General features: G+C 44.6%; 1 protein-coding gene across 2 annotated transcripts in view; it reads left to right on the plus strand.

Moving 5' to 3' along the window:
• Window positions 1–6,630, plus strand: part of LOC135909446 (Na(+)/citrate cotransporter-like) — a 60,381-nt gene extending 53,751 nt beyond the window's left edge. For both annotated transcript variants that reach the window (XM_065441405.2, XM_065441406.2), the window contains exons 15-16: window positions 3,005–3,142; window positions 5,410–6,630. In XM_065441405.2, coding sequence (XP_065297477.2) covers window positions 3,005–3,142; window positions 5,410–5,601 — 330 coding nt within the window. In that variant the 3' untranslated portion in view covers window positions 5,602–6,630. The remainder of the gene's footprint in view (window positions 1–3,004; window positions 3,143–5,409) is intronic.
• Window positions 6,631–24,020: the final 17,390 nt, after the last annotated feature.

Consider the following 24,020-nt stretch of genomic DNA (forward strand, 5'->3'; position numbering starts at 1 on the left):
TCACAGCGCTGATAAGAAGCTACCTACGCGGCCGCTACTGCTACGTTAGCGTAAAGGGTCACCCTTCAAAAATTTATGCGGTTACAATTAGAGTTCCTCAAGGGTCCTGGGCTCTATTCTTTTCTTGCTGTTCATTAACGACATTTCCGCAGTCATTCAAAGCTCTTCAGTTGTGTTATATGCTAATCACGCGAAACTCTTTTAAAGCGGCAAAAATGTTTATTATTGCGCCGCTCTTCAGAAGGACATTGCGAATTTTGCGCCATGGTGCGTTGGAAACAAGCTGGTCATAAAAGCATCAACAACAACAATTGTAAGCTTCACGCGGAAAACTAAGAGCACCTTAATTACCTATAGCGTTAAAGACCTTGTCCTGCCTAGAGTTCAGGGAACGAAGGACCTTGAAGTTCATTTCGATAGCTCTCTGGGTTTCTCACCCCACGCTCACAAGACGAGGCAGCGTCCACTATATCGGTTGACGAGAGACTTCAAATAATTTAGGCAATTTGTAACTTTATATAAGAACGTATGCCTTCCAGTTCTTCTGTACGCCTCCATCGCTTGTGGTGACACTTGTAGGTCAAATTGTGAACTTCTCGAACGTGTGCAAAAAAATATTGACATATACATTTAAACATCGATTCTGTAAAAAGCCTCCCATTTCCATAGGACAGGACACACACACTCACGTTACCTAAGCCCACCTATAGAGGCAACAAATCGGATGTTCTTTTTCTTCACCAGTTAATGCATGAAAAAATACGCTGCTCGCATTTTCCGTCTAATGTGCACGTTTACATTTTACAGAAAAGCACAAGGAAGCAACGTGCCTTTCAGCCTTCCGATTTCACAGACCCTCTATCTAGAGTGCAGGCGACAAATAACGCCCATTCATAGTGCCTGGATATCTTCATGCCTAATTTCAGTATTTTCCTGAAAAGTGTTGCAAACCAATTGCGATAACTCAGCAAGAACCCTCATATGCTGTGTGTTCCATCGTTCCGTAATCCTTTTCGGTATTCTCCCCTTTTGTTTTTTTTATTCTCTTCGTGTGCACATGTTATGGCCTGTTAAAATCGGTATTCGCGAAATATTTTTTTATTTGTGCGCGCGTCTGTATGCGTATATGTGTGTGTGTAGGCGTGCACTGTTTTTCATGTGCATTGTTCTGCCGAGTGCGCCAGCACCAAGACCCTCAAGATTGTTCCTGGGCACTTTATTACCACCCTAGATTGATTGAGTCATTTATTTATTTATTTATTTATTTATTTATTGGAAAACTAACATGGGTTTCTACAGGGCCCTTCAGCACCAACGAAACTCAACAAAATTATGACCCCCCGATTCAAAAGTGGCCCAGAGCAGGAGTCAACTGGACGCTGCTTACTGTGACTTAAGCAATGCGTTTGAAGTCCGTGATGCCCTCTTGCTCCGAAAGCTCTACAAAACCGGTGTTTCCGCACCTTCGTTATCTTTGCTGCATGACTACCTGTAAGACTGACAGTGCTATATCACCTCAAATAGAGAGTCCTCAAGGACGTACATAGCTACCAGTGGTGTGCCATAGCGCTCTGTCCTTGGAACGCTTGTCTTCTATCTGTTTGCAAATTATGTATCCAAAGCAATAAAGAACTCATTATCGTTAGTTTACGTGGAGGATATGAAGATATCGAAAGAAATTCGCACCGTTTGAGACTACATTCTACTTCAACAAGACATATCCAAGCCTTTGCTGATTGGTCCGTGCAGCACAAACACTAGATGTCCGAAAGACTAAAGCAATCCCGTCTACAAGTAAGAGAAGTTAGTTCCGTTTCCTTAAACACCTAAGCAAAGTCACACTCACTTTGGAGGGCGGAGTTAATGACCTTGGAATTACATTTAATTCCAAGCTCACCTTTTCGCCCGACATAGATTGTATCCTTATGCACGACCAGGGATCCGTGAGCACATCAAGTAATAATACGAGGGACCTCAGAAACGCATGTGTATTTCATAACCTGCGCACACCCGTATGGTAAATTGTTATCTTATAACATCACTACTGTTTATTCCTGTTTGTTGATGCATCTATATATCCACCCTATGCCACGTAAGAGTTACCAATGGCTTGGCGTCCACATTTCCAGAAATGTCGATCAATGTTGTTTTCGTATATGTTATATATCGTTATGTTATGCTATATGTATGTATGTATGTATGTATGTATGTATGTATGTATGTATGTATGTATGTATGTATGTATGTATGTATGTATGTATGTATGTATGTATGTATGTATGTATGTATGTATGTATGTATGTATGTATGTATGTATGTATGTATGTATGTATGTATGTATGTATGTATGTATGTATGTATGTATGTATGTATGTATGTATGTATGTATGTATGTATGTATGTATGCATGTATGTATGTATGTATGTATGTATGTATGTATGTATGTATGTATGTATGTATGTACAAGGCCTATTTCTTGTACAGAGCCAAATATTGCGGACGCTTCCCGGGCTCTGTATGTATATTATACCAATTCTCACGGCTACCAGTGTCCAGACCACCAAGTTGTTCCTGGGCCAGGTATTAAAATTGATTGATTGATTGGTTGATTGGTTGATTGATTGATTGATTGATTGGTTGATTGGTTGATTGATTGATTGATTGATCTTTGCTGAAGCGCGGTTATTTTTTATTGTAGATCGCTGGTAGGCTGTTTAGTCAGAACGATAAACTACATATTTCACATTGATACACAAACTCGTGGAGTAAGCAAAGGTGCGCAAATAAAATTCCGAATTTTCTGCCGTCACCATGCTCCCATTACGTCGGACGTGTAAACGGAACGTCAAACCTAATGAAATTTTATAAACGTTTAAGTCAGCTTGCAGCCTGTAGGACCTTTTTAAAAGACGGCACTCTGATAGGAATCGACAATTGTGCAGCGTGTGTTCTTACGCCCGCAACTGACGCTCTTCCTACACCTCCTTTTGATGCTACGTATAGGCCAGCGAGCGCAACTGGAACCCTCTGCTGCTTCTGCTGCCGGTGACCAAGGGAGCCTCGATGGTGTTCCTGCTGCCAGTGTCCTGCTACGGAAATGCACTGCTCTTCGACTACGCACGCATGTCTTGCTGGGAGATGGTAAGCAGGGCGCTGCAAGCTTCTCTCCTAGTTGTCTGCCGCTGCAGTCGCCAGTACCCGAATATATTTGAGTACTAGTCATATGACGCGCCGACTGGCAGTCATGCAGTTACGCTAACGACCTGAAAGGAAGGCCTTCCTTCTACGAGCTTGTGCCTCCTAAATCGAAATAGAGCTCTGCGGCAAACATTGGTACAAGCGAGGTCGGTATTCATGACCTTGTTTACTTTCCATATCGCACACCTTTAGTGATCGTAAAAACCAAGCTAATTACTGTTTTTTTTTCTGAAACGAAAAAAAAATTGTTTTTGTAATCTAGGAGAAGTACATGAAAGATTACTTTTTTTAGGGAAAGCACGCAAGGTATGCAAGAAATAAACGTTTCCAGTTTCTCCGTGTTCTCTTTCTATATTTATGAATTTTGATTACTGCGGCCAAAATAGACAGCATTGAAGAAATAAAATTATTATTATATTACCGCGCATCTTGTTCAAAAGTGGGCAGTTACAGATTAAATGCTGTGATCTAGACAAAATCATAATTGCAATTCTGAATCTCACCAAAAGAGCTGAATTTTCGGAGAAAAGTCGGAAATAATACAAACACTTCTGAAATAACTTTGAAAAGTTGTTTCTTGTAAAACACTTTAAAATAAGACCCGCAACGCTTTGTCTCTTATAACTTGTGAACAAATCAGCGTCTACGGGTGCGTAATTTTTTTTCGAGCAAGTGTTGAAAGTTTCAAATGTTGGCTTTCGTACCACAGAAAAAAAAGTTGCGACAAGTCGGTTAGCATTACAGAATATATAACGTGAGCATTTGCTAAGCAGTAAGCCAAACTTTTTTACTACAAAGTGAGCGTGTGCGTACACATATTGAAACTTCACATGCCGAAACAATTTCCTCCCGATCGCTTCTTTCTAATTTGTAAGTATGCTTTACCATGTACCTTATGTTCATAAACTTCGCCAGCCTTATTGCCTTGGGTTCTTCGGCAGGTTAGGGCGCTCTAAACATATTTAGGCGATCAACAATGTAAAGGAATCTAACTAAAAAGGGTTGCCCATATGTATGGCAGGCTTCATGAGAATAAAAAAAAGAGCACAAGAGAAGCGTAATAACCCGAGCTATAGAAAGTTAAAAAAAACGAGAAGTCGTAAAAATAAGCCGAGAGCCCACAAACCATTCAGTAATGTAGACAAACTCTTTCCAGTGCAGATTCCAAGACTTAAATTTCGCTTACCGCGTAAAGTCTCTCCCAGATGCGCAAGGACATCTAGCGGCATCGCGAAGAGGGCCTGGAATTTTCACCAGAAAGGCGTCCCGCAGTGTAACTAAACACACAAGAAACCTAAAGAAATAAAGAAGACCGAAAGACGAAGTACAAATCGTGACGCAAACGTGACGTGAGCTCTCGGCACGGATAGCTGAGAAAGCAGTAAAGTGGAGAGAGTCTTTTGCTGCGGAGAGGGTGCCAACTCACTCCCTCGTGCTATCGCCTTCCGGCATTGCACTGTCACCCCTCTCATCTATACTATTTATGTCATTAAATTCCTTCATATGGAGCACTTCCGTCGATGGTGGCTAGTAAAGTGCAGTGCTCCACAAACATTTCGGACCGGAGTTATTGGATGGCTCTTATATGGCCTTATGGCGAATTTGACAATGTACCTCAAGGTAGATGAAATGTAATATTTTTCGACTGAAAAATATTCATCTGTCCGAAAAGGTCAAAACGAACTAAAATGTCGTACAGGCGTAACCAAAAGGTTGCGTCACCTAAAGAGTATATGGACTTGTTGCAATTTCACTTTCACAAACTTTTACTTGTTTAATTATCAATTAAGTTCATAATGTAATACTAAAACGTACATCACTTGTGTAAAGAAGAAGAACAGATAACTGAGAGATACTTTTTACTGCGGTATAAATATATATGGCCATGACAAGTACTGCATAAACTTAGGTTAGACCAGGACAGTTTTTCTTTACCTTGGTTTCTCTAATTTGCAGTTCCCTATGTTCTTCTGTAAAGCTCTTTATGTATATATTTAGCGATCTCCTTATAACAGGTTAAAGCTTGTATTAAACCAAGGCATCTCTTTCTTTACAAAATTGCTTGTCATCGTATTGAAATAGTTATCAGTGTAGCATTGCTTGCTAAGATAATACAGCCTCTGTGGATGTGCACATCGAGAATTAATCTTTTCTTGATAACGCAGAGCGTTCCAGCTCATCAGCCCTTCGTCGTCTGTATCTATCCGCAGATTAAAATCGGCTTTCCAGTCAAGATCGTGACTATCGTACTTGAGCTGCTCTCGCTGCTGACCGTCGGCAACGCCCTGTTCGACCTGGGCCATTTTCCCGCTTGGGCGACAGTGGTACCACCGACGACGACGATCTCGGCATTCAATGCCTCAACACTCGATGACATCCTCAACATCACCAGCGCCCTCTGAGTCTGTGCGCAAGGACATACGGGGCATTCAGCAATGTTTGTTTGGTTATGTGTTGGGGATATTTATTTCGACTCAATTATTTGTGTGCTTCTGAAAATGTTCTGCTATCATTACTTTTCGTCGCATCTGTGTCGCAGCAAATCATCACTGTGACTGCGCATTGGAAGGAAGGCACTGAGTGTGCACATTTTTCTCGCTGCCGCGACTCTGAAAGACATATGAGCGAAAAGTCTCTAAATGGTAAAGCCTTCAACAATTGTCTAGCTGTAACCATACAGAACACGAAAATGTACAATCTGCCAAACATTGTTTGCCGTATAGCCTTACTGTTGCTTGCTCCCCTGCTTTTTCTTAATTTTTGTGTGTGTTGGGAATGCTTGCATAGCTGCGCTTTTTTTTTGTTCAACTGTGTGTGCTGCAAAACGTTTTCCGCAAAAAAAAAAGAAGGTGACTTAGATTTTTTCTCTCTCGCGTCAATTAAGCGGCGTTCACTATGGTTCACCTGCAGCGTTGCAGTAGACACGAAACGACGGGACGTTACGGATGCAAGCTCTCGACATACTGCACTCATTACAAGTATGCGTAGTCTTCGTACGCACAGAAACGTGACCGTATGCAATCACGACTGCAATGTGGGACAGCAAATGATTATTCTACTTAAAACAACGCCTTGCGCTGTTCGTTGCTTCACGGCTCCTAAATATTGCGTTCGGGCTCCTCTGAAGCTTTGCGTCCTACAAGTCTACATTCTTGTGACTACACTCTTGCGATGCCGGTAGCATTTCTCGGTACCTCATTGACGCTTCCTGTGTAGCATGAAACATGACCGGTTAAAGCGTCCGTTCAAAAATGTCAACAATTTTCGAAAAGTTAGTGGACGTTCATTTGTTTAAAGATGCATAGTTTTTTTTTTCTAAAAGCACGACCAGAGCGCAAACTCTCACGCGAACTTACTGAAATTTCTTGGCAAACTAATTCTTATGGTCAAAATACCAGCGGTTGCTTTGTAATAAAATTTATTCATTAGAAGTATTCTTGTACTCATTCCAGCTCACGTCCTGCGTTCTCGCGTTTCGTATATAAATTTGTGGCATTACTTTTAAACCTGCAAATATATTGAAAAATATTGGATGCACACAGCTAGGTGTGCTGCACGGCTTGCTTACGCTACTTGTCATGTTATGATTGCCACCCATAACCATCGTGAACAACGGTTAAGCCAGTTTTTAGAATGCAGAACTTAGGAGTTTACCGTTTATGCCTGCATTTATTTCGCTATCCCTGCTCATAGCTAATGAACAATTACATATATATGCCCTAGACCCGCAGCAGCTTGACGGTACTTTATTTTTAATTACGCAGATTTATTTGCCTGTACCTCCACCATTCTTAGGCTTCCTGCTTGTCCTTCGGTCGGTTTCTTACGTAGCAAAGTTCATTGATCCCAGAGACAGTGTAGTACTAAAATGCGCATTTTCCGAATATCATTCAGTCGAGACTAAGTCCCGACTTTGGAGACAGTGTAATAATAAACAGGATCTACTCGGGCTATGTTATTGAAACTGGTCCTATCCAGAAGTCTGTTTTATTGAAAGGTGCTGACATGCTGAGCCTGTCTTTACACCGGCGCACATGTGCAATTGCCAGGTTCGCAATGTCGTTTGTAAGCCAATTCTACAGAACGGTGCCGCATTACAGTCGCTGAGGGGTAGCATGTGGACCGAGCTATTTCGGTGCTTCCTCCGAATTTGGCATTGGAATCTGGCTGAGTATGCTAAGTAGTAGGTCTTCCAGGTAACTTTCACGCGTAAAAGTAAAGACCGAAGGAGATTTCTAGGGCAAAGGACATATAAAAAGGACGAACAACATCTCGCCGGGCACAATGAAATGAGTCTTTGTGGTCGCGTGAGTCACGCGGTGGCGGTGAGTGAATTATCACTGTTCTTCAGAGATGCCGAAGGGGCAAACACGCTTCGTTAGTTTCACAAGTATCTGAACATAGATCGTTGCCCGCAATGTTTCTTCCTTCACCACTCGCAAAACGACAGATTTGCTTGAAAGTCATGGCTAGAATTTCTTCGCATACAACGAGGCCACGTAAGCTTGTGTAAGGTTTTAAGCAGAAGGTGGTGAACAATCTTATAACTGGGACGTAAAGTGCAGTTGCACACATAATTAGTCTGTTTGCACGGCATTAAACCGAGACGATTAACAGAACCTTAGCTTAACGACTCATCGTATATTCCAACGAGGACGTTCCCCAACAGGGAATGGATATATATTCCAACAAGGAATTTCTTGCTTGCGTGGGTTGCCTCGCGGCATAGTATGGAACTGAAATTACAAACAAGAACGGCTCTGCCATGCAGATACTGCAACATCGACTTCTCACATCTATTGTCGGTGGCACGTTTGGTGAGAAAAGCGCACATTGACAAAAACGGTGGCGGACAGCGTAAAAACAGACACAAAATCAAGCATAAGCTCTGCACAAAGGCCGCCGAGATTTTGTTTCGGTTACCGTCCCACGCTATGTTTCAATTTTTTGCTCCTTGTTACGGGATTCAGACGGGCACCTGCCGATGTCCGGCCTTCCTGCACAAAATCTTTCCAGACGCGCGCCCTCACAATGCATGTCACTTTTGTCAAGCTATAGCTAGCCTTGCTCACATGCTCTGGGGTTGCCCCCTGGCGCCAGGGGTCAGGACCGCCAAGGAAGAGCGGGACCGAGCTCTACGCAGCTCGGACCTTGAAGCACAGCTCTGGGCTGTCCATCTGGCCCGCGACGCGGCAGAGGGGCATTACCTCTCTGTCCCGACGTGGGAGCGGCCCGCTGCGCATTAATCGCGCGCACCGACGGACCTCACGAAAGTTATTCATCCATCCATCATCGATGCATGGGACGAAGTACCGGTCGAGGAAGATTGGTGTTTCAAAATTTGGTTCGTGTGATGAGTTTCTTTTTTGCTTTTATAAGCTCATTACGAAGATGCTTAATTACAAACTGAAAATTGAATGTACAGTGGTAATATGACTGCAATAATGGCATATGGAAATCTTAAAAAGAACACGGAAAACGATTATACTGATCGAATGGACTGTGACAAGTGATGCTACGTTTGCACTTTTGGGCGAATTCGCACTTTTAGGTGAGCTATTGCTTCGACACTGTAATGACAAAAACACTTTGGAAGATTGTTTTAGGCTGATAATTTGTGAGGAATAAATCTGTCGACGTCCTTCATTTCTAAATTGGTTCTACCAAGAAAAATATATAGATCTCTGGATTGCAGTAACATGAGAAAAACAACTTAAAATTCAAGTCATTCTACTTCTACAAAAAAGGAATTTAAGTGCAAGCGGCTGCCACTATCTAATTATATAGAGTGTCCAGAAGACATTTATTCAGAAATAAACTTCTCTGTCTTTAGCACTTTCACTATAGGTTTCCTGAGGTGACACGCTCACTTGCTGAATAGGACATTATTAACCCTTTTTGCCATTGCGTTAGAGCTTTGAAATTTTCGACGTGTTTTCATATCAATTAGACGAAGCATCCTGCCAAATTTTCGTAAATTTGGCTGGTCGGTTCACTTTTCACTTCCGAAGTCCATAATGGCGCTTGCGAAGAACGCTCTTCTTACTTGGTCATCAATTGCAGCTGTAGAGTGAGCTACAAAGTTGTACGAATTTACAACCAGAAAACTCTTCGGGCTGAAATAAACTTGTGGCGCTTGAACATGCGCATCGCACATAATGAAAAGCAACTGCGATGGCATGACGACACTGTATTGATGATGGAATCGCTACGATGGCACGACGATGACCAGGCCACTATAGGACGACGATGCTGGATTGCTGACGATAGTATGATTGCTTGACGAAGACGGTATGATAACGATGGAATGACGGCGGCATCACGCCGAGGTGACGACCACGAAGGAATGACGAGGACGACGCGATGAAGATAGAATGACCACGGCATTATAACGACGCCTTCATTACGTTGATTTGACGACTACGGAATGACGAAGACTGCATGATTACGACGACACGAAGATGACGCCACGATAACGGTGAAATAACCACGACGGAACGATGGTCAGAGCGCGGTGACGTTGCATAATTTTCAGTAAATGGCAACGTCATGAAGACCAAAATTGAAGACGTTGGAATGATGATAACGGCACAAGAAAAAATAGTATTTCTAGTGGCACGGCGAGCACACCGTGATTGTGTTGGAGCTCCCGTCCCCATTTTCGAGCACCGCCTGCCACCTCAGGTCACCTCGGTTTGGTACTGGCAAACGAAGGTAGCCAGCTGCCTGCACCCGTAAAGTAGGGGGAAGAGACAAAGAAGGCTTCGCTTTAGGCAACCCTGTGCGAAACTTGCGCGCATCTCATTACAAATATAACTTGATTACGCATAGCACTGTCTTGCACAGTGGTCATGCCAGTCCCAAGGGTGAATGCATTAGTAACCATCATACGTCGCGCATATGAGCTCTCGTAACAAAGTGTAAAGCATAAATGCAAGCACTAATTCTCGCAGCCCATTTATAGCACCATTGGGTAAATCCTTCAGGTGACACAAAGTTCGCACAGCATGGCTGTGCGACAAGCGTATATCTGGAACATAACATCGCGTTTCTCAACTTGCGACAAATGAACTTCAGAGAAGTGTAAATGAATTTTGGGGTGGCATGGTGTCAACGCGTGCAAGGAAACTGAAGCGCAGCATGCTGCTAGTCCAACGTTGTTTCTTCCAGTACAATTGTAAAAAAGCTTCCCTCGCAAAAAAATTAATTTTGTGCAAATTGGCGAGCGAAATGTGTCTGCTTTCTTGTTCTTTATTCTAACCAGTTACTTGCAATTTCTCAGCGCTCATATAAAGAACAAAATCTCACGTCGGGTATGGTTCACTGCTTTCCGCAATAGTGCCTTATACTGTGCTGTATTTGATTCTTAAGCTTTTAGTAGAATCTCCATGCGTACATGAGTACACAATGATTACGAGTGACTGTGGCGCATAAAAAAGGCACGCTATATCGCCATGTTGTAGGGACGATAATGAATCGGACAGTCCCGCAACTACGACTTACGAACCTACCTCTTTATTGGGCCACTGTGTACGGTAGAAAGGAGCGAAAAAACTCCAACAGCAACACAGTTACTCAGGTTAAATAAGAATCTGCATAAGGCGTGGTTTTGGTGAATCTAGGAAAGGTATCGGAAAAATGAGGTGGCGCGCTTTGTGCGCAACAGCGACTGCAGCGTGGGTATCACCGCTAACGCGGCTCACACGAAATTAACCCTCTGTTGTTTGCGTATATATAAAATACAGATAGCAAAGCTCGCATGTTGTGCTCAGTCAATTTTTACCGGCCTGGCTTAGGATGTTCATACGACTTTCCGGTGCTATGAAGACCTCGTAACAGCAATACCATTGTACCAACTACTAGGGAGGTCCGCAAGTACGTTTACAAATGAGGTGACCTTAGACGACAAAACCACAATTTGTTTATGAGGCATGCTGTAATGAGCAATTCCGGATTAACTTTGACCCACTCGTGTTCGTTAACGTGCACCTAAATCCGAGTGCATGAGCGATGTAATGCAATCAGCTTTATTCGGGAGCTTCGGGGCCTTTTCGGCATGTTGTTCATTTCTAACTTCTGTCTCGTGTGTGTATGTGTGTCTATATATATGTGGGCACGTGTCACGGGGTCTGTGCCTCAGTGCACAACTTGGGTAATTGGGTATGAGCAACTGCGCATGTGACACTCGATAGGTGTGTCATTAGAAGCCAACAAACACTGATACAAAGGACAACATAGGGATGAATGGACAGATGGATGGATGGATGGATGGATGGATGGATGGATGGATGGATGGATGGATGGATGGATGGATGGATGGATGGATGGATGGATGGATGGATGGATGGATGGATGGATGGATGGATGGATGGATGTTTGGATGGATGGATGGATGGATAACTTTATTGAGGTCCCTCGGTGCGCGCGATTAGCGCGCAGCGGGCCGCTCCCACGTCGGGACAGAGAGGCCATGCCCCTCCGCCGCGTTGCGGGCCCGATGGACAGCCCAGAGTTGTGATGCAAGGTCCGACCTGTGTAGAGCTCGGTCCCAGTCTTTCTTGGTGGTCCTGGCCGCAGGCGCCAGGGGGCAACCCCAGAGCATGTGGGTAAGGCTAGCCATATCTGTGCAAAAGCGACACGCATTGCGAGGGTGCGCGTCGCGAAAAATTTGGTGCAGGAAAGCCGGGGAAGTTAGTTGTGCCTAATAAATGAAGTAAAGAAACAATAAATTAATGGAAATAACAGTAGCTAAATAAATAACCTGCCGCAGATGGGGAACGACCACAACCTGCGGCATATTGTTTTTTCGTCCATTTTCATTTGCATTAATTTATCGATTCTTTATTTCATTTATTAAACAAGTAATTTCCCCTATGTGGTCCTTGGTGTCAGTGTTTGTTGGATTTTCATGATATGACTAATAAAAATCGGTCCCCCCGGGTAACCCCCTTTCTTCTCGTTTATATAGGTGTGTGAACATTCTTGGCCTATACTCCACAATGAATTTGTGCAACTGGGTTGGTTGCCCGAATGGACAAGCAGAACAAAAGGCATGAAATGGAGAAGTCGGCAAATCAAAATCGAAGATGGCGGCTACGGAGAACTGAAAAAATCGTCATCAGGAGCATCCAGGTGTTGAGACAGCAGTGAAGGAAACAAAATGGGATCAGAGCGGGCATCGAGCACTAGTCGGCCTCTCAGTTGAACATGTGGAAGATTTTCCCTCATACAACGTTGCGTCCATGAAAGCCTCACAGCAGGACGAGAAATCGCCGATAGGCATTTGCTTAGAAAGAAACACTATCGTGGAGCTTTCCTATCTGTCTTCCGGATTATACTTCTTTCTTTTTAGATGAATTCATGGCCATTTGCTTGGCCCGATACAAAAATAATATTAATATAACAATAATAACAAACACAATATTGCTCGCAGGCTGCCGCTCGGTTCTTATGTCAATAGAAAGCACAAAATACTCACTTCTGCACCGGTCGCTACACCTTTTCATTCCACCGCATGTGAAATTCATTTTTTTTTCTGGAATAATCAACGCTACGGACTAATGCACTCGGTGAGATTGCAGACAGGCGGGCATAAGCACTGCTACATGGACCGAGTTTCATTATACCCAACATTACCCGTCTGGCAGTGTGAAAATCCCGAAAACAACAAGCCCTATGTAAAAAAAAAAATTGCCTCTCCTTCCTGCTTCAAATTACGGACATTTAGCCTTCCCCTGGGACGTTCGGCTGTGTCCCTCTTGGAAACGCAAAGTTTCGATTGCGCTATTATGATGTAGAATACCGCAATTAAATCTGAACACGAGTAGGTGTGGCTTTACATCATCGAACCTTTGTGCGTCAAGGGGTTCGGGGAGGGGTATAGAATAAACGAACCATTTTCTCACCTGTTGCCGAAAATATAATTCCGAAAGCAACGCTATGGGCCTTGCTCCCTCGATGACTAATAATTTACCTTTGGTGCACCCTTGGTCAAGCCCGAAAGGAAGTGTGTCACATTGTGCACGAGTACCTCCTTGCTACAGGGAAACTCTCATGTTAAGCACCTCCTACTTATGAAGATTAGATCACATTTAACCTGATAGCGTTAAGGGCCCCGTGTCACAAAAAATCTGGTGTCGGCGTCCGGCGCCGGCGTCACCGTGAGCGAAGGTTCCCTTATAAATTCCGTAAGTATATGTCTTGCCACGTCTTGGTATATGATATGCGGTATGTGTGGCTTATATTGCCACACCATTCCATCACTAAAGTTGCGCATACCTTGTCTTACAATTTTGACAAAGTTATTCCTCGAAATTTTGAGAGTGACAGCCCTAAAACAAATCTCATGAAACAACACACCGACGTAGAGCATGCGTTTTACCTTGAATCTTCTCAAACTGAAATATTAAAAGTTGCGAAACAATAACAAAAGCCTTAAAATGATCTATTTTTTTTTTTTGCACGGCTGGGCACTGCCTCTAGGATCAGCCCACCCAAAAGGCCGAGTTTCTACCGGTAAGTTCACCTTCGTGCATAGCGTTCGCCGCCAGCGTTTCACGGCGGATATTGCGGTGACATAAGCTGGCGTTGAAGGGAACCGTGAGAAGCAATCACGGATGTTTGAATGTTATCGCGTTCCATTCTTCAAGGCGAAGCTTAAGCGTCCTCCAATTTTTTTTTGTAATCTGGCAAGTTCGTCAGAACTTGGCATGACACCACTTTCAAGAAAAAAAGAAGGTCAAAGAAAAAGAATGTATAATGAAGGTTAATTATGTGTAGGTAGTATTGACCATTAAGTTAACGGGAAGCAAGTAATTAACATTGTGTTTTCATTGCGAAACATGGCTAATCCCCCCTCGTGGGCACGGGCCATAAGTAGAAGGCGACAACACCAGGAACAACAACGACGACGAGGAGGAGGAGGAGGAGGAGGAGGAGGAACTTTATTATTGAAGAAACCGTTGCGCGGTTTATTCCTGGGTGGTTCCCTCTGACAGGGCTCCACTGGCGATCGCGGCTCGCCGGGCCTGGTCGAGGGTCGCCAGTTGGCTTCCCAGGTCCAGTTCGGAGAGTCTCGCCTCCCAAGACCACGTAGTGAGTGTGTGTGTTGTGACTCGTGCCGAAATTGCGTCGCCCGGACGCTCGGTGCATTCGTGTGTTATGTGCGCGAGTGTCGCTGTGTGGTTGCTACACCAGGGACATGTCCGGGACGTATAACTTTCTGGGGAGGTTGCGTGTAGACGAGACAAGTGTGGGTATGTGTTAGTTTGCAGGCGGCGCCAGTGCCTTGCCAGGAGTTTATTGAGAGCTTTGTGTGGGGGAGCGTATTGCGTTCTTCCGATACGTTGGTCCTGTAGTATTTGCTGACCTGTCGTTAATAACTCGTGATCGCTCGTCGGTCTGTCGGGGGCTGAAGAACGGTGTGGTCTGCCGCTCGACCTCGAGCTGCGCAGTCCGCCTCTTCGTCGCCCCGCAGGCCTTGGTTTCCGGGGCACCAGACGATACCGTGGGTCCATTCTAGTGAGCAACCTAGGATTCGAATGGCTTGTATAGGGAGTGTTCCATTCATGTATAAACGACACGCCGCTTGTGAATCCGTAAGGACGCGGGCGGATCTTCCCTTGCTCTCGGCGTCGCGAAGTGCGAGAGCGATCGCTGCTGCTTCTGCTGCTGCGCTGCATGTGGCGCGGATGGAGGCAGAGGCTACCAGGTTCCCCTGGTTGACAACGGCGAGTGTGTATTTGGGCCCGCAACATGGCGACGAGGGATACGGGCTAGCGTCCGTGTAGTATGTATCTGGATCTCTGAAACAGCGCTTGTGCAACATGCGGGCACGACGAACGTTCAGCTACACAGCAGTGAAGACGATGTCGGTAACGGAAAATGGAAGTCGGCGACGCAGACGTGGATATTTTAATAATTCGGTGTGTTGTTACCTTGCTTCAATGCAAATCATATTGCGTCGGCATTCATCGCGAGATGAGTTTCGACAGACGTTTCTGCATTTGGCGTCCATCGCAATGCGGCTACCGCAGCCGGGATCAAACCCATGACCTTGAGCTCCCCAGCACAACTTCATAGCCGCTACACGCGTTTTTCAAGCGACTGAGGACTTTAAGCGAGTACATGCAAGTTTCCCGCAACCGAGCGGTGTTCAGAGTAGAGATTACGTAGAAACTCAAGCGTTGGCTTGCTACTTCCTTGACTGGCTTGCATCCTTCCTGTGATGTAAACAAGGGGAAAAAAAAATAACGAAGACACTGTGTTGAGGGTGAGTAATATTTAATCAAGGAGGGAAAGTCATGTTATGAGAGGTCGTGATTTACAAATTCCTTAGGCAGGCGATGACCGTCCGTATCCCGTTGTCTGTGCGCGGTTGGCATCATGGCAGCACCGAAGGTGATGAAGTGAAGTTCATGGCGAAATTTTTCCTGTGTGTTGGCTTCCACGAGGACGTCTAGCCGTGGCGGTGCCATAGGTGCAGTTTCTTGAGGCTGAAACGTAAGAAGTGCGTGTAGAATGTCCAGGCTAACAATGACGTAGCTAATATATTTCTGAGAGGGACATGAACAGTACACGGTACTACAACATTAGTTAAGACAGAAATCAGGGAAAGAAACGCCTACGCAATAAACAAAGAACCCATAGGACGAATGCTGAACGCACGCATCTCTCCTGTCTGCTACATTTTTCTTGCGTGTGCGTTTGTTTCATTGTTTCGTTTTTCTTAGTGGCACCAACTCACCCAGCACTTGCTGACAGAACTGCAGATACGTAATTACTGAACCTCTCTGTCTTTCCTTCCTTCGTTCTCTCTCTTCCTCTACAGATACCTAAAGCGCTCTAGCAAGTAGAATAACGTTCTTTTTCACTTGTTGCTGCGCTTTCATATGATACAGAAGAAAGCAACGTTACTGCGACATGTGTAGTCACTGCAAGCCCTGCAGAAATGCTCAGAAGTATAGATTCCTTTAACTAGAGATAGTACAAAATGTGAAATGTTTAGAGCACAGCCCTTAGGCACCCGTTCCTGCGTCGAGCATGGGCGTTGCTTCTCGTAGCCGAGGGAACGAGCACAGCGAAGGATGAAAGAGCCAACGCGGAGCGCAGCGGGAGATGAAAGATGGCGATAGTGAAGAGAGCGCGAGGCGTACAGCGGTGAAGGAGGGTCTAGCGGAACCACGAGGCGGAAAGCGGAGGAGGAGGGCATAGCCAAAGCACGAGAAGGAAAGATAGTGCGGCGCAATACGGCTTTGCGGCGACGGTGGCTACGAGATGGTGCCAGGGTAGCGCACGTCGTCTGTATGAAAGGAAAGCGCTGCATGAGCGTAGGTCTGTCTGCGGTGGCTGCTGTAAAGAGCGCCCACACGTCACCCACGCGCCGCCTCTCGTGATCTCCCGATTCGCGAGGCAGTCGTGCCACACTCCGCTCCGTTTGCAACGTGCCGCGCGAGACAGGTTGTCCATGCCAGCCAATATATCGCGGAATGAAAACACATATAGAGCTGCCCTCAACTTTTGCATTAGGAAACATCGTAATCGTGGGTGAATTTTTTTTTCGTTGTCTTCTGCCGGTAGTACCGGACCTTCGAAATTTATAGCGCTGCACTAATATTATGGGGTTTAATACTGTTGTTGGAATGACGTCTCAATGTATGCTCACATTTTGGGAGCGTAAGTCATGAGATTAGTCTTAAATATACAGCCGTTGAAGCCCATTGCCAACCCACCCACGCCCACCAAATACATACACGCACACGCCCCTTAAAGAAAACTGCAGTACTGATGGCTCTTTGAAAGACAAGAAAGAGAATAGTGCTGTTTTCAGTGCCACTGTGAGACATTTGTGGCACCTGCGATAAATCTGTGCCAAAAACTAAATTACAAACCAATACTTACACCTTTAACTTATTTCTATGTGTAACATTGGCTGTTATGGTGCTTTGGTTGAACAGCACGTTTTGGAAGTGGTATAGAAACAGTCCTCCTAAATACTTTTAGTTTCACAGAAAGAACAGGGAATGAATAGATGTGTGCAAAAAAGGATTTGATGTTCCTCGCGCCCCCACACCCCACCCCGCTCCCCCTTATTTATCGCGCAAACAGTGATTAAAATGGCTTAGTATAAACGCCGACAATGTCTTGTTCAGCGGTAGTGAGCGCAACCTTTTCAATAGAACTTTTTCCAATATGAAATTCTGCAGTTCAGACTCGGCAACGACTTTATTCGGACCAGCTAGATCTAACATTTAAAAAAAAACGATTATGTACAGGGACACATCTTTCATTATTTAGTGGAAGGGAGAGTTATGAACACCCCATGAATCTTCGAGACGGGAAACGTTGCCGGAAAGCAAAACTTTTCGAATCGAGTGCGCGACCAACTTCCTTGCCCAATTCCCTCGGTGCAAAGCAATAACGGGTGTTACTATACATCGTGGGCGTTGAAGTATGTTTTTATTTTCTGTTTTTACGACACACCCCCCACACCGGGACAGCTCCGCTATGCGTGACTGTAGACGACAGTACATTCCCAAGTACATTCCCATTCGCATCGTAACTAGCAAGTCAGACGCTCCCTGGTATAATGTTCATATAAGACGGTTATCAAATAAAAAGAGTCGATTGTACAGGTCGGCAAAGTTTTCCTCGAGTGAAGCTCGTTGGAGCGCCTACCGATTGGCTTCAAGCGAATATGTATCAGCGCTAAGAAACGCCAGAAACAATTTTTTATGTCACACACTGCCATCCATGTTAACAAATGATACCAAGAAATTCTGGCGCGTTATTAATCAAAAAGATGATGACACCATAACTCTTGTAGATAACTCGGGGAATGCCATACCCTGTGATCATATCGCATCCGTCCTCAATGAAACATTTATCCAAAACTTTTCTGTAACCTGTAATGTTTCCCCACCCACTGCACCTTGTTATGATTACCAGGCTATGTTTCCAATTACAATTGAACCCTGTGGCATTGAAACCGTGATTAAATCGTTGCGTCTGTCCTCTGCTCCTGGCCATGACCTAATTTCCGTGAAATTTTTGCACAGCACTGTTGTTTATTCATCTATTTTACTAGCAAAACTTTTTCAACAGTCACTTGACACAGGATACCTGCCCCTTGATTGGAAAGTCGGTAAGGTGATTCCACTTTATAAATCAGGTGACAAGCATTCTCCTCTCAATTATCGGCCTATTTCACTAACCAGTATCCCATGTAAAATACTAGAACACATCCTATATTCACAGCTTGCTAACTTTCTTGAGTCCAATTCATTTTTTTCAAGTTCACAGCATGGCTTTCGAAAAACATATTCTTGTGAAACGCAGCTGGCTTCTTTCATACATAAGCTACACCTAATTCTTGATACTTGTTCAATGGCGGATTGCATTTTCCTAGACTACTCCAAAGCTTTCGATAAAGTGTCTCACAAACTGCTACTTCACAAACTACAGCTCATGAACATTGACCCCAAACTTCTTGCTTGGATTGAGTGTTTCCTTAAAAACCGCTCGCAATACGTGTCAGCTAATAATCTTAACTCCCACTCAAACCCTGTCCATTCCGGCGTCCCACAAGGCTCTGTCCTCGGGCCTCTTCTTTTTCTAATCTACATCAACGACTTGCCTTCTTCTGTTTCCTCTCATATCCATTTATTTGCGGATGACTGCGTAATCTTCAGAGAAATAACAAGCAGTGACGATGTAACCGCTCTTCAGACTGACCTGAACGCTATTTCATTGTGGTGTAAAACATGGCTAATGGAACTTAACATCACAAAATGTAAATCTCTTCGTGTATCAAGAACTTGCAACAGTATCCCCACTTATTCCTTGGATCATGTCCTCTTAGAATCGGTAAGCTCATACAAGTACCTTGGTGTACACATCACTTCCACTCTCACTTGGTCTGCACATATCACATTCATAATTAACAATGCTAATCGTATGCTCGGTTACATCCGCCGCAACTTTTCTAAAGCGCCATCATCCCTCAAACTACTGTTGTACAAAACATTAATACGTCCGAAACTAGAGTACGCCGCATCCATCTGGGACCCTCATCATGAAAACCTAATACATTCACTAGAAATGGTCCAAAATAACTCGGTTCGCTTCATTCTTTCCAACTATAACAGGACCGCTAGCATATCTTCAATGAAATCAAGCCTTAATCTACCATCCCTAGCCTCACGTCGCAAAGCGTTTCGTATCTGTCTGTTCCATAAGATGTTTCATCATCCACACCTGCGTAGCGAATTAATCCCTCCCCCACGTCACCTATCATCTCGATTAGATCATGCCTACAAGGTCGGTGTTCCATTTTGTAGAACTAACGCTTTCTTCCAGTCATTTATACCTCGTACAGCAGCAGAGTGGAATCACCTTCCCGCACTGACAGCCACCATCAAAGATTACCAGCTTTTCAAGAACGCCTTAGCTAATATTGTATGAGTAGACACACTTGTTAACTTTTATTGCAATACTCCTATTCCTTGTATCACATTTCCTATTTTTCTTGTTTTGTATGCCTGTAACCACTCCCCTCTCCAATGCCAATGGCCCTGAGGGTACATGAAATAAATAAATAAATAAATAAACCGTAAGCAAAAGCGGTCGCATGCATGCTAAGAGGAATGGATAAAAATGGGCGCGATGCAGCACACCAGAATAAATACGAGGAACCAGGTAACCACATGCATAATATCTCCAGGCTATCCCAGGCGCGCGGGCAGCAACACTGTAGCTAAAAATGGGGACACCGCGTTTCTCGCTTCGACGTCACCAACAAATGCAGTTCTCGGAAGCTGGTCGTAACCGGCGCTAGTGTTGGTTAAGCCCTGCTTCCCAGAATACTACGCTTCCAAAGAAGCAGGTCCTTATCGATCTAGTTCAACAAATGGGGCCACCGGTACAAGCATCAAATCTGCGCTTTATCAGACAACGTTGGTTCGAGCGGGATTTAGGCGCGTTGCATAGCCGACCTCATTCAGCGCGGAAACGATGATGCAAAGATTGATGCTAATCAAGATAGAGGAGCCTAGTAGAATTGCACGTTCGCCAGCCATGCGTAGTTTTTATAGGCTCTTAGTTTCATACCTCGGAAATGAGCGCTGCTTGCGTTACAGAGGACGCTGTTAATCCGAATGCGAGATTGCATGCGCAGTTACGCGTATACGGGGCTTACTTCCGGGAGTGTGCGCCTATTAACAAATTATGCGATTTTAGTGAGAACAAGCTTATTTCGTGCAACAGAGATTAGGAAAGTCGTACATCCTTTTACACATACCCATACGAGCCGTTTCTTCTTCCTCTTTTTATTGTTTGCGTATTGAAGGCTGTACTCCAGCATGAATGAATTGGGATAGCCCTTTGGGACGGATTGGGATAGCGCTTGTAGATAGACCTGACGGTTGTCCTTACTCCAATATTAAACCCGGTATTTTTACCCATCTGTGTGTGTGCGCGAGGAGGGGGGGGGGGGGGGGCTTTGGCGAGTCGGAAGACATTGAGTGAGGAAGTAACCATAAATAAACTGAGAATACCTGCGGATGCTAAGCGGCTGCATCCAACTAGTACTTCCCGAGTGGCGCCGCATCTTTTGCGCTTGAATGCAACCGCTGGTGTATACATTGTGTATCCGTCTTTCATTTCCATTCAATACGCACCTAAATAGAAGGTAGACCGTAGTTCCCTAAGATTGCGTACACTGTTTACTTCGTCATTGTTTCCGCTTCAGTGACTGCCGCCGTCCTTGACTGAACAAACCTTCTCTTTTTGTTTTTTTTTCTTTCCAGATCGTAGTATGTCATTTGACCTAGTTGGCATTCGCTTGCTTCTTTTACGTATTGCGAGATTTGGAACAATTGTTGTCAACTCAATTTACGTGTTCGTGTGGCTCCATTATTCTTTCGCACTAACGCATTATTTCAAGGCGTACACATTGGTCTCAAGAAAAAAGAAAAGTAAGTAACCGCGAACCATCCGTTGAGAGTTCGTCTCAATCACTTGCTCACGGTTAAATGCAACGCGGGAAAGCTCGCCTTCAGGTGGCTCTGGCATAACCAGCTTAGCTTAAAATTCTGAGACTGACTACGTGATTTGAGCGAAATGGCGTTTATGTTTAGATGCAATTTAATTTTGACTAATGTTCAGAACAGACGTTTCATTGACAGAAACACGAACCCTTGCATTGAAAGTAAAGAAACCACACCATATCGGTTTGGTAGGCTGTTAAGTAATTGTATCATTGCATCGATAGAGACTGTTCGTACTGTACCGAACTACACGGCCTTTAAATATCATAATGAATGTTGAACAGCGCCCACAGCCGAAGAGCTAGACGAGCAGGTGACGCACACGGGCGATTACCTTCAACTTGCAACTGTAGAGGGATCTTCGCGTGGTGACGGCAAACAGCGATCTACGTGGCGGCCGTTTTTAGGCTTGTCGACCGAATTGAGTTCCTCTGGAGGCGAGTGCTCGTCTAGCATGGGAAAAGCGTTGACAAAGCGCCCACGTAATCGACGCTGACAACGAAGGCGAGTTTGTAGTTTTTGCGCAATGGCATTTGGGACGCGAAGGTATCTGACGCTGTTTTTTTTTTTCAGCGTTTAGAAACGCGTGCGTCTCCTATACTCGCCGTGTCCTTGGTGTGTTTCGCTGTTAAACGTTAACCAGGTACAAGAACGAACTAGGCCACAAACAAAAAGGGTTAGGATGACACATGTCCTAGTAGTAGTTACCTAGGCCGCATTCGCTATAATGCAAAAGCATTCGAAACTCGTTTTTTTACCAGCTACAGTGACGTGGAACACTCTGCTTGCTGTCTAGAGAATGTCTACGGACTCGCCAAAAAAAAATATAGAGAACGCCTGGAATGGTTAATGATATGCGTTTATTCTACGATGTTTATTATACGCCTTCTAAACGTTCTACTAAGGCAGTTCAATTTGATCGATGGAATTCCGAATAGTTATAACAGTTAATAAATTTACTGCAGGTTTACTTCTTGGTGTGGCAACCGGCACCGACAAGCGCACCAAGCCTTAAAATTTGCGTACCTTGAGGGATACAAAGGCAGGTGTCTGCCTCTTTCTTTTTTTTTTCACGGTCGCGTTTAATATAAGCTGCAACACGCTGGCTGTGCTTGAAGAAGCCCCAAGACTGAAAAGCAATGCCGACAAGCGAAAAAAATTTTCAAGGAATGAACACCGTTGCAATAACTGCTATTTATTCAACAATCTTTCGTATGTCGGCGCCGCCATGCTATCGTGGCGCCCGTTCGACCTCGACCGCAGCGTGGTAGCACATTGAACGCGACTGTACGTCCTTAACCGACTCAATCGTCGATTCAGTCGACCGCTGAACAAAATTAACGCACTTCATGGCACAATATCCGGGAACACATGTTTTGTTAATGCGTGATGCGCAAGTAAGCTTACTAGGCAATGTATTATTTACCTCTTTCAGACATGGATAACGTGCTCCCAAGGCATTTCTTCTTACAAGATATCGCAAACAATAAGCGCAACTATTGGGCAATGACATATTCTGACAGTGAAACATCCACCCAAGCAACTGTATAGTGCTACAGCTTATTGGCACCAAAAATCAGTTTGCCTCTTCACGCTACCGACTCATGCGCAGAAATCGATGATCGCGGTAATGACAGCTTCTTTAAATCTTTATTACAAAAATTAAATTAAATTATGGGGTTTTACGTGCCAAAACCACTTTCTGATTATGAGGCACGCCGTAGTGGAGGACTCCGGAAATTTCGACCACCTGGGGTTCTTTAGCGTGCACCTAAGTCTAAGCACACGGGTGTTTTCGCATTTCGCCTCCATCGAAAAGCGGAAATCTTTACTACAGTCCGGAAGGTAGTATAACTACTTCGGTTGCCTGAGGTACGGCCATTGTATAACATTTGAATGTTATGACTATCATACAGAAATGTTTACTGTATCAATGCTATTACCATGTCCAAGAATACATATTTCGCACCAGCATCTGGTAACAGGCGCGGAGGAACCCGCAACATTATGTTTCTGTGCCTTCCTACCTGCTCACTAACAGGAGTCCACCTGGCGGCCGCCCGTAGAGGCTTAGTGGCTACGACATTCCGCTCCTCCGCGTGAGGTCACCGTGTCGAATCCCGATCGCGGCTGCCATATTCTGATGGGGTCAGACTAGGACTACTGACGTGACGTGCATGCTATAAAACACATTAAAGAAACCCGTACGGTCCAAATTACCCATAACCCTCCACCGCCGTGTCTCTTATAGCCCCTCAGTTGTTTGGTAAGATAAGCTCCATAAATCACTACCTCTTGTTCGCCAGCAAACCAGCACCGAAACAACAACAACAACAACAACAACAACAACAACAACAACAACAACAACAACAACAAGCTAAAGCGAGTTTGACTGTTTCACACAGTACACATGTATACTATGCACTAGTGAACACCGTCTGATAATGTTGTAGAGGAAAATTTATCTTTAGGTTGGCTACGTTTGATGCACTCACTGGACGAAGCAGTGCACTGCGTATTAGAGCGAATCGAAAGATCAAGTGATGAATGACAGTTGTTGCCGTAAACAGAAAACGCTGACCCTTTAATTAGCTTGACGTTGCCAGTATTGATGAATATTGTTGCAGCTTCGGCACTAGAAACATCCGTAAGCCGCTATTCTACAGCGGATGACAGACGGCAGGAATAAGGCGAGCAGCGGATAGCACAGATACGACGACGCCATGGGTAGGCGCAGGGATAGTGCTGTCTAACGTCGGTATTCAGTTTTTCTGAAA

This window comes from Dermacentor albipictus, chromosome 3 (genome assembly GCF_038994185.2).
Source record: "Dermacentor albipictus isolate Rhodes 1998 colony chromosome 3, USDA_Dalb.pri_finalv2, whole genome shotgun sequence".
Classification (NCBI taxonomy): Eukaryota; Metazoa; Arthropoda; class Arachnida; order Ixodida; family Ixodidae; genus Dermacentor; species Dermacentor albipictus.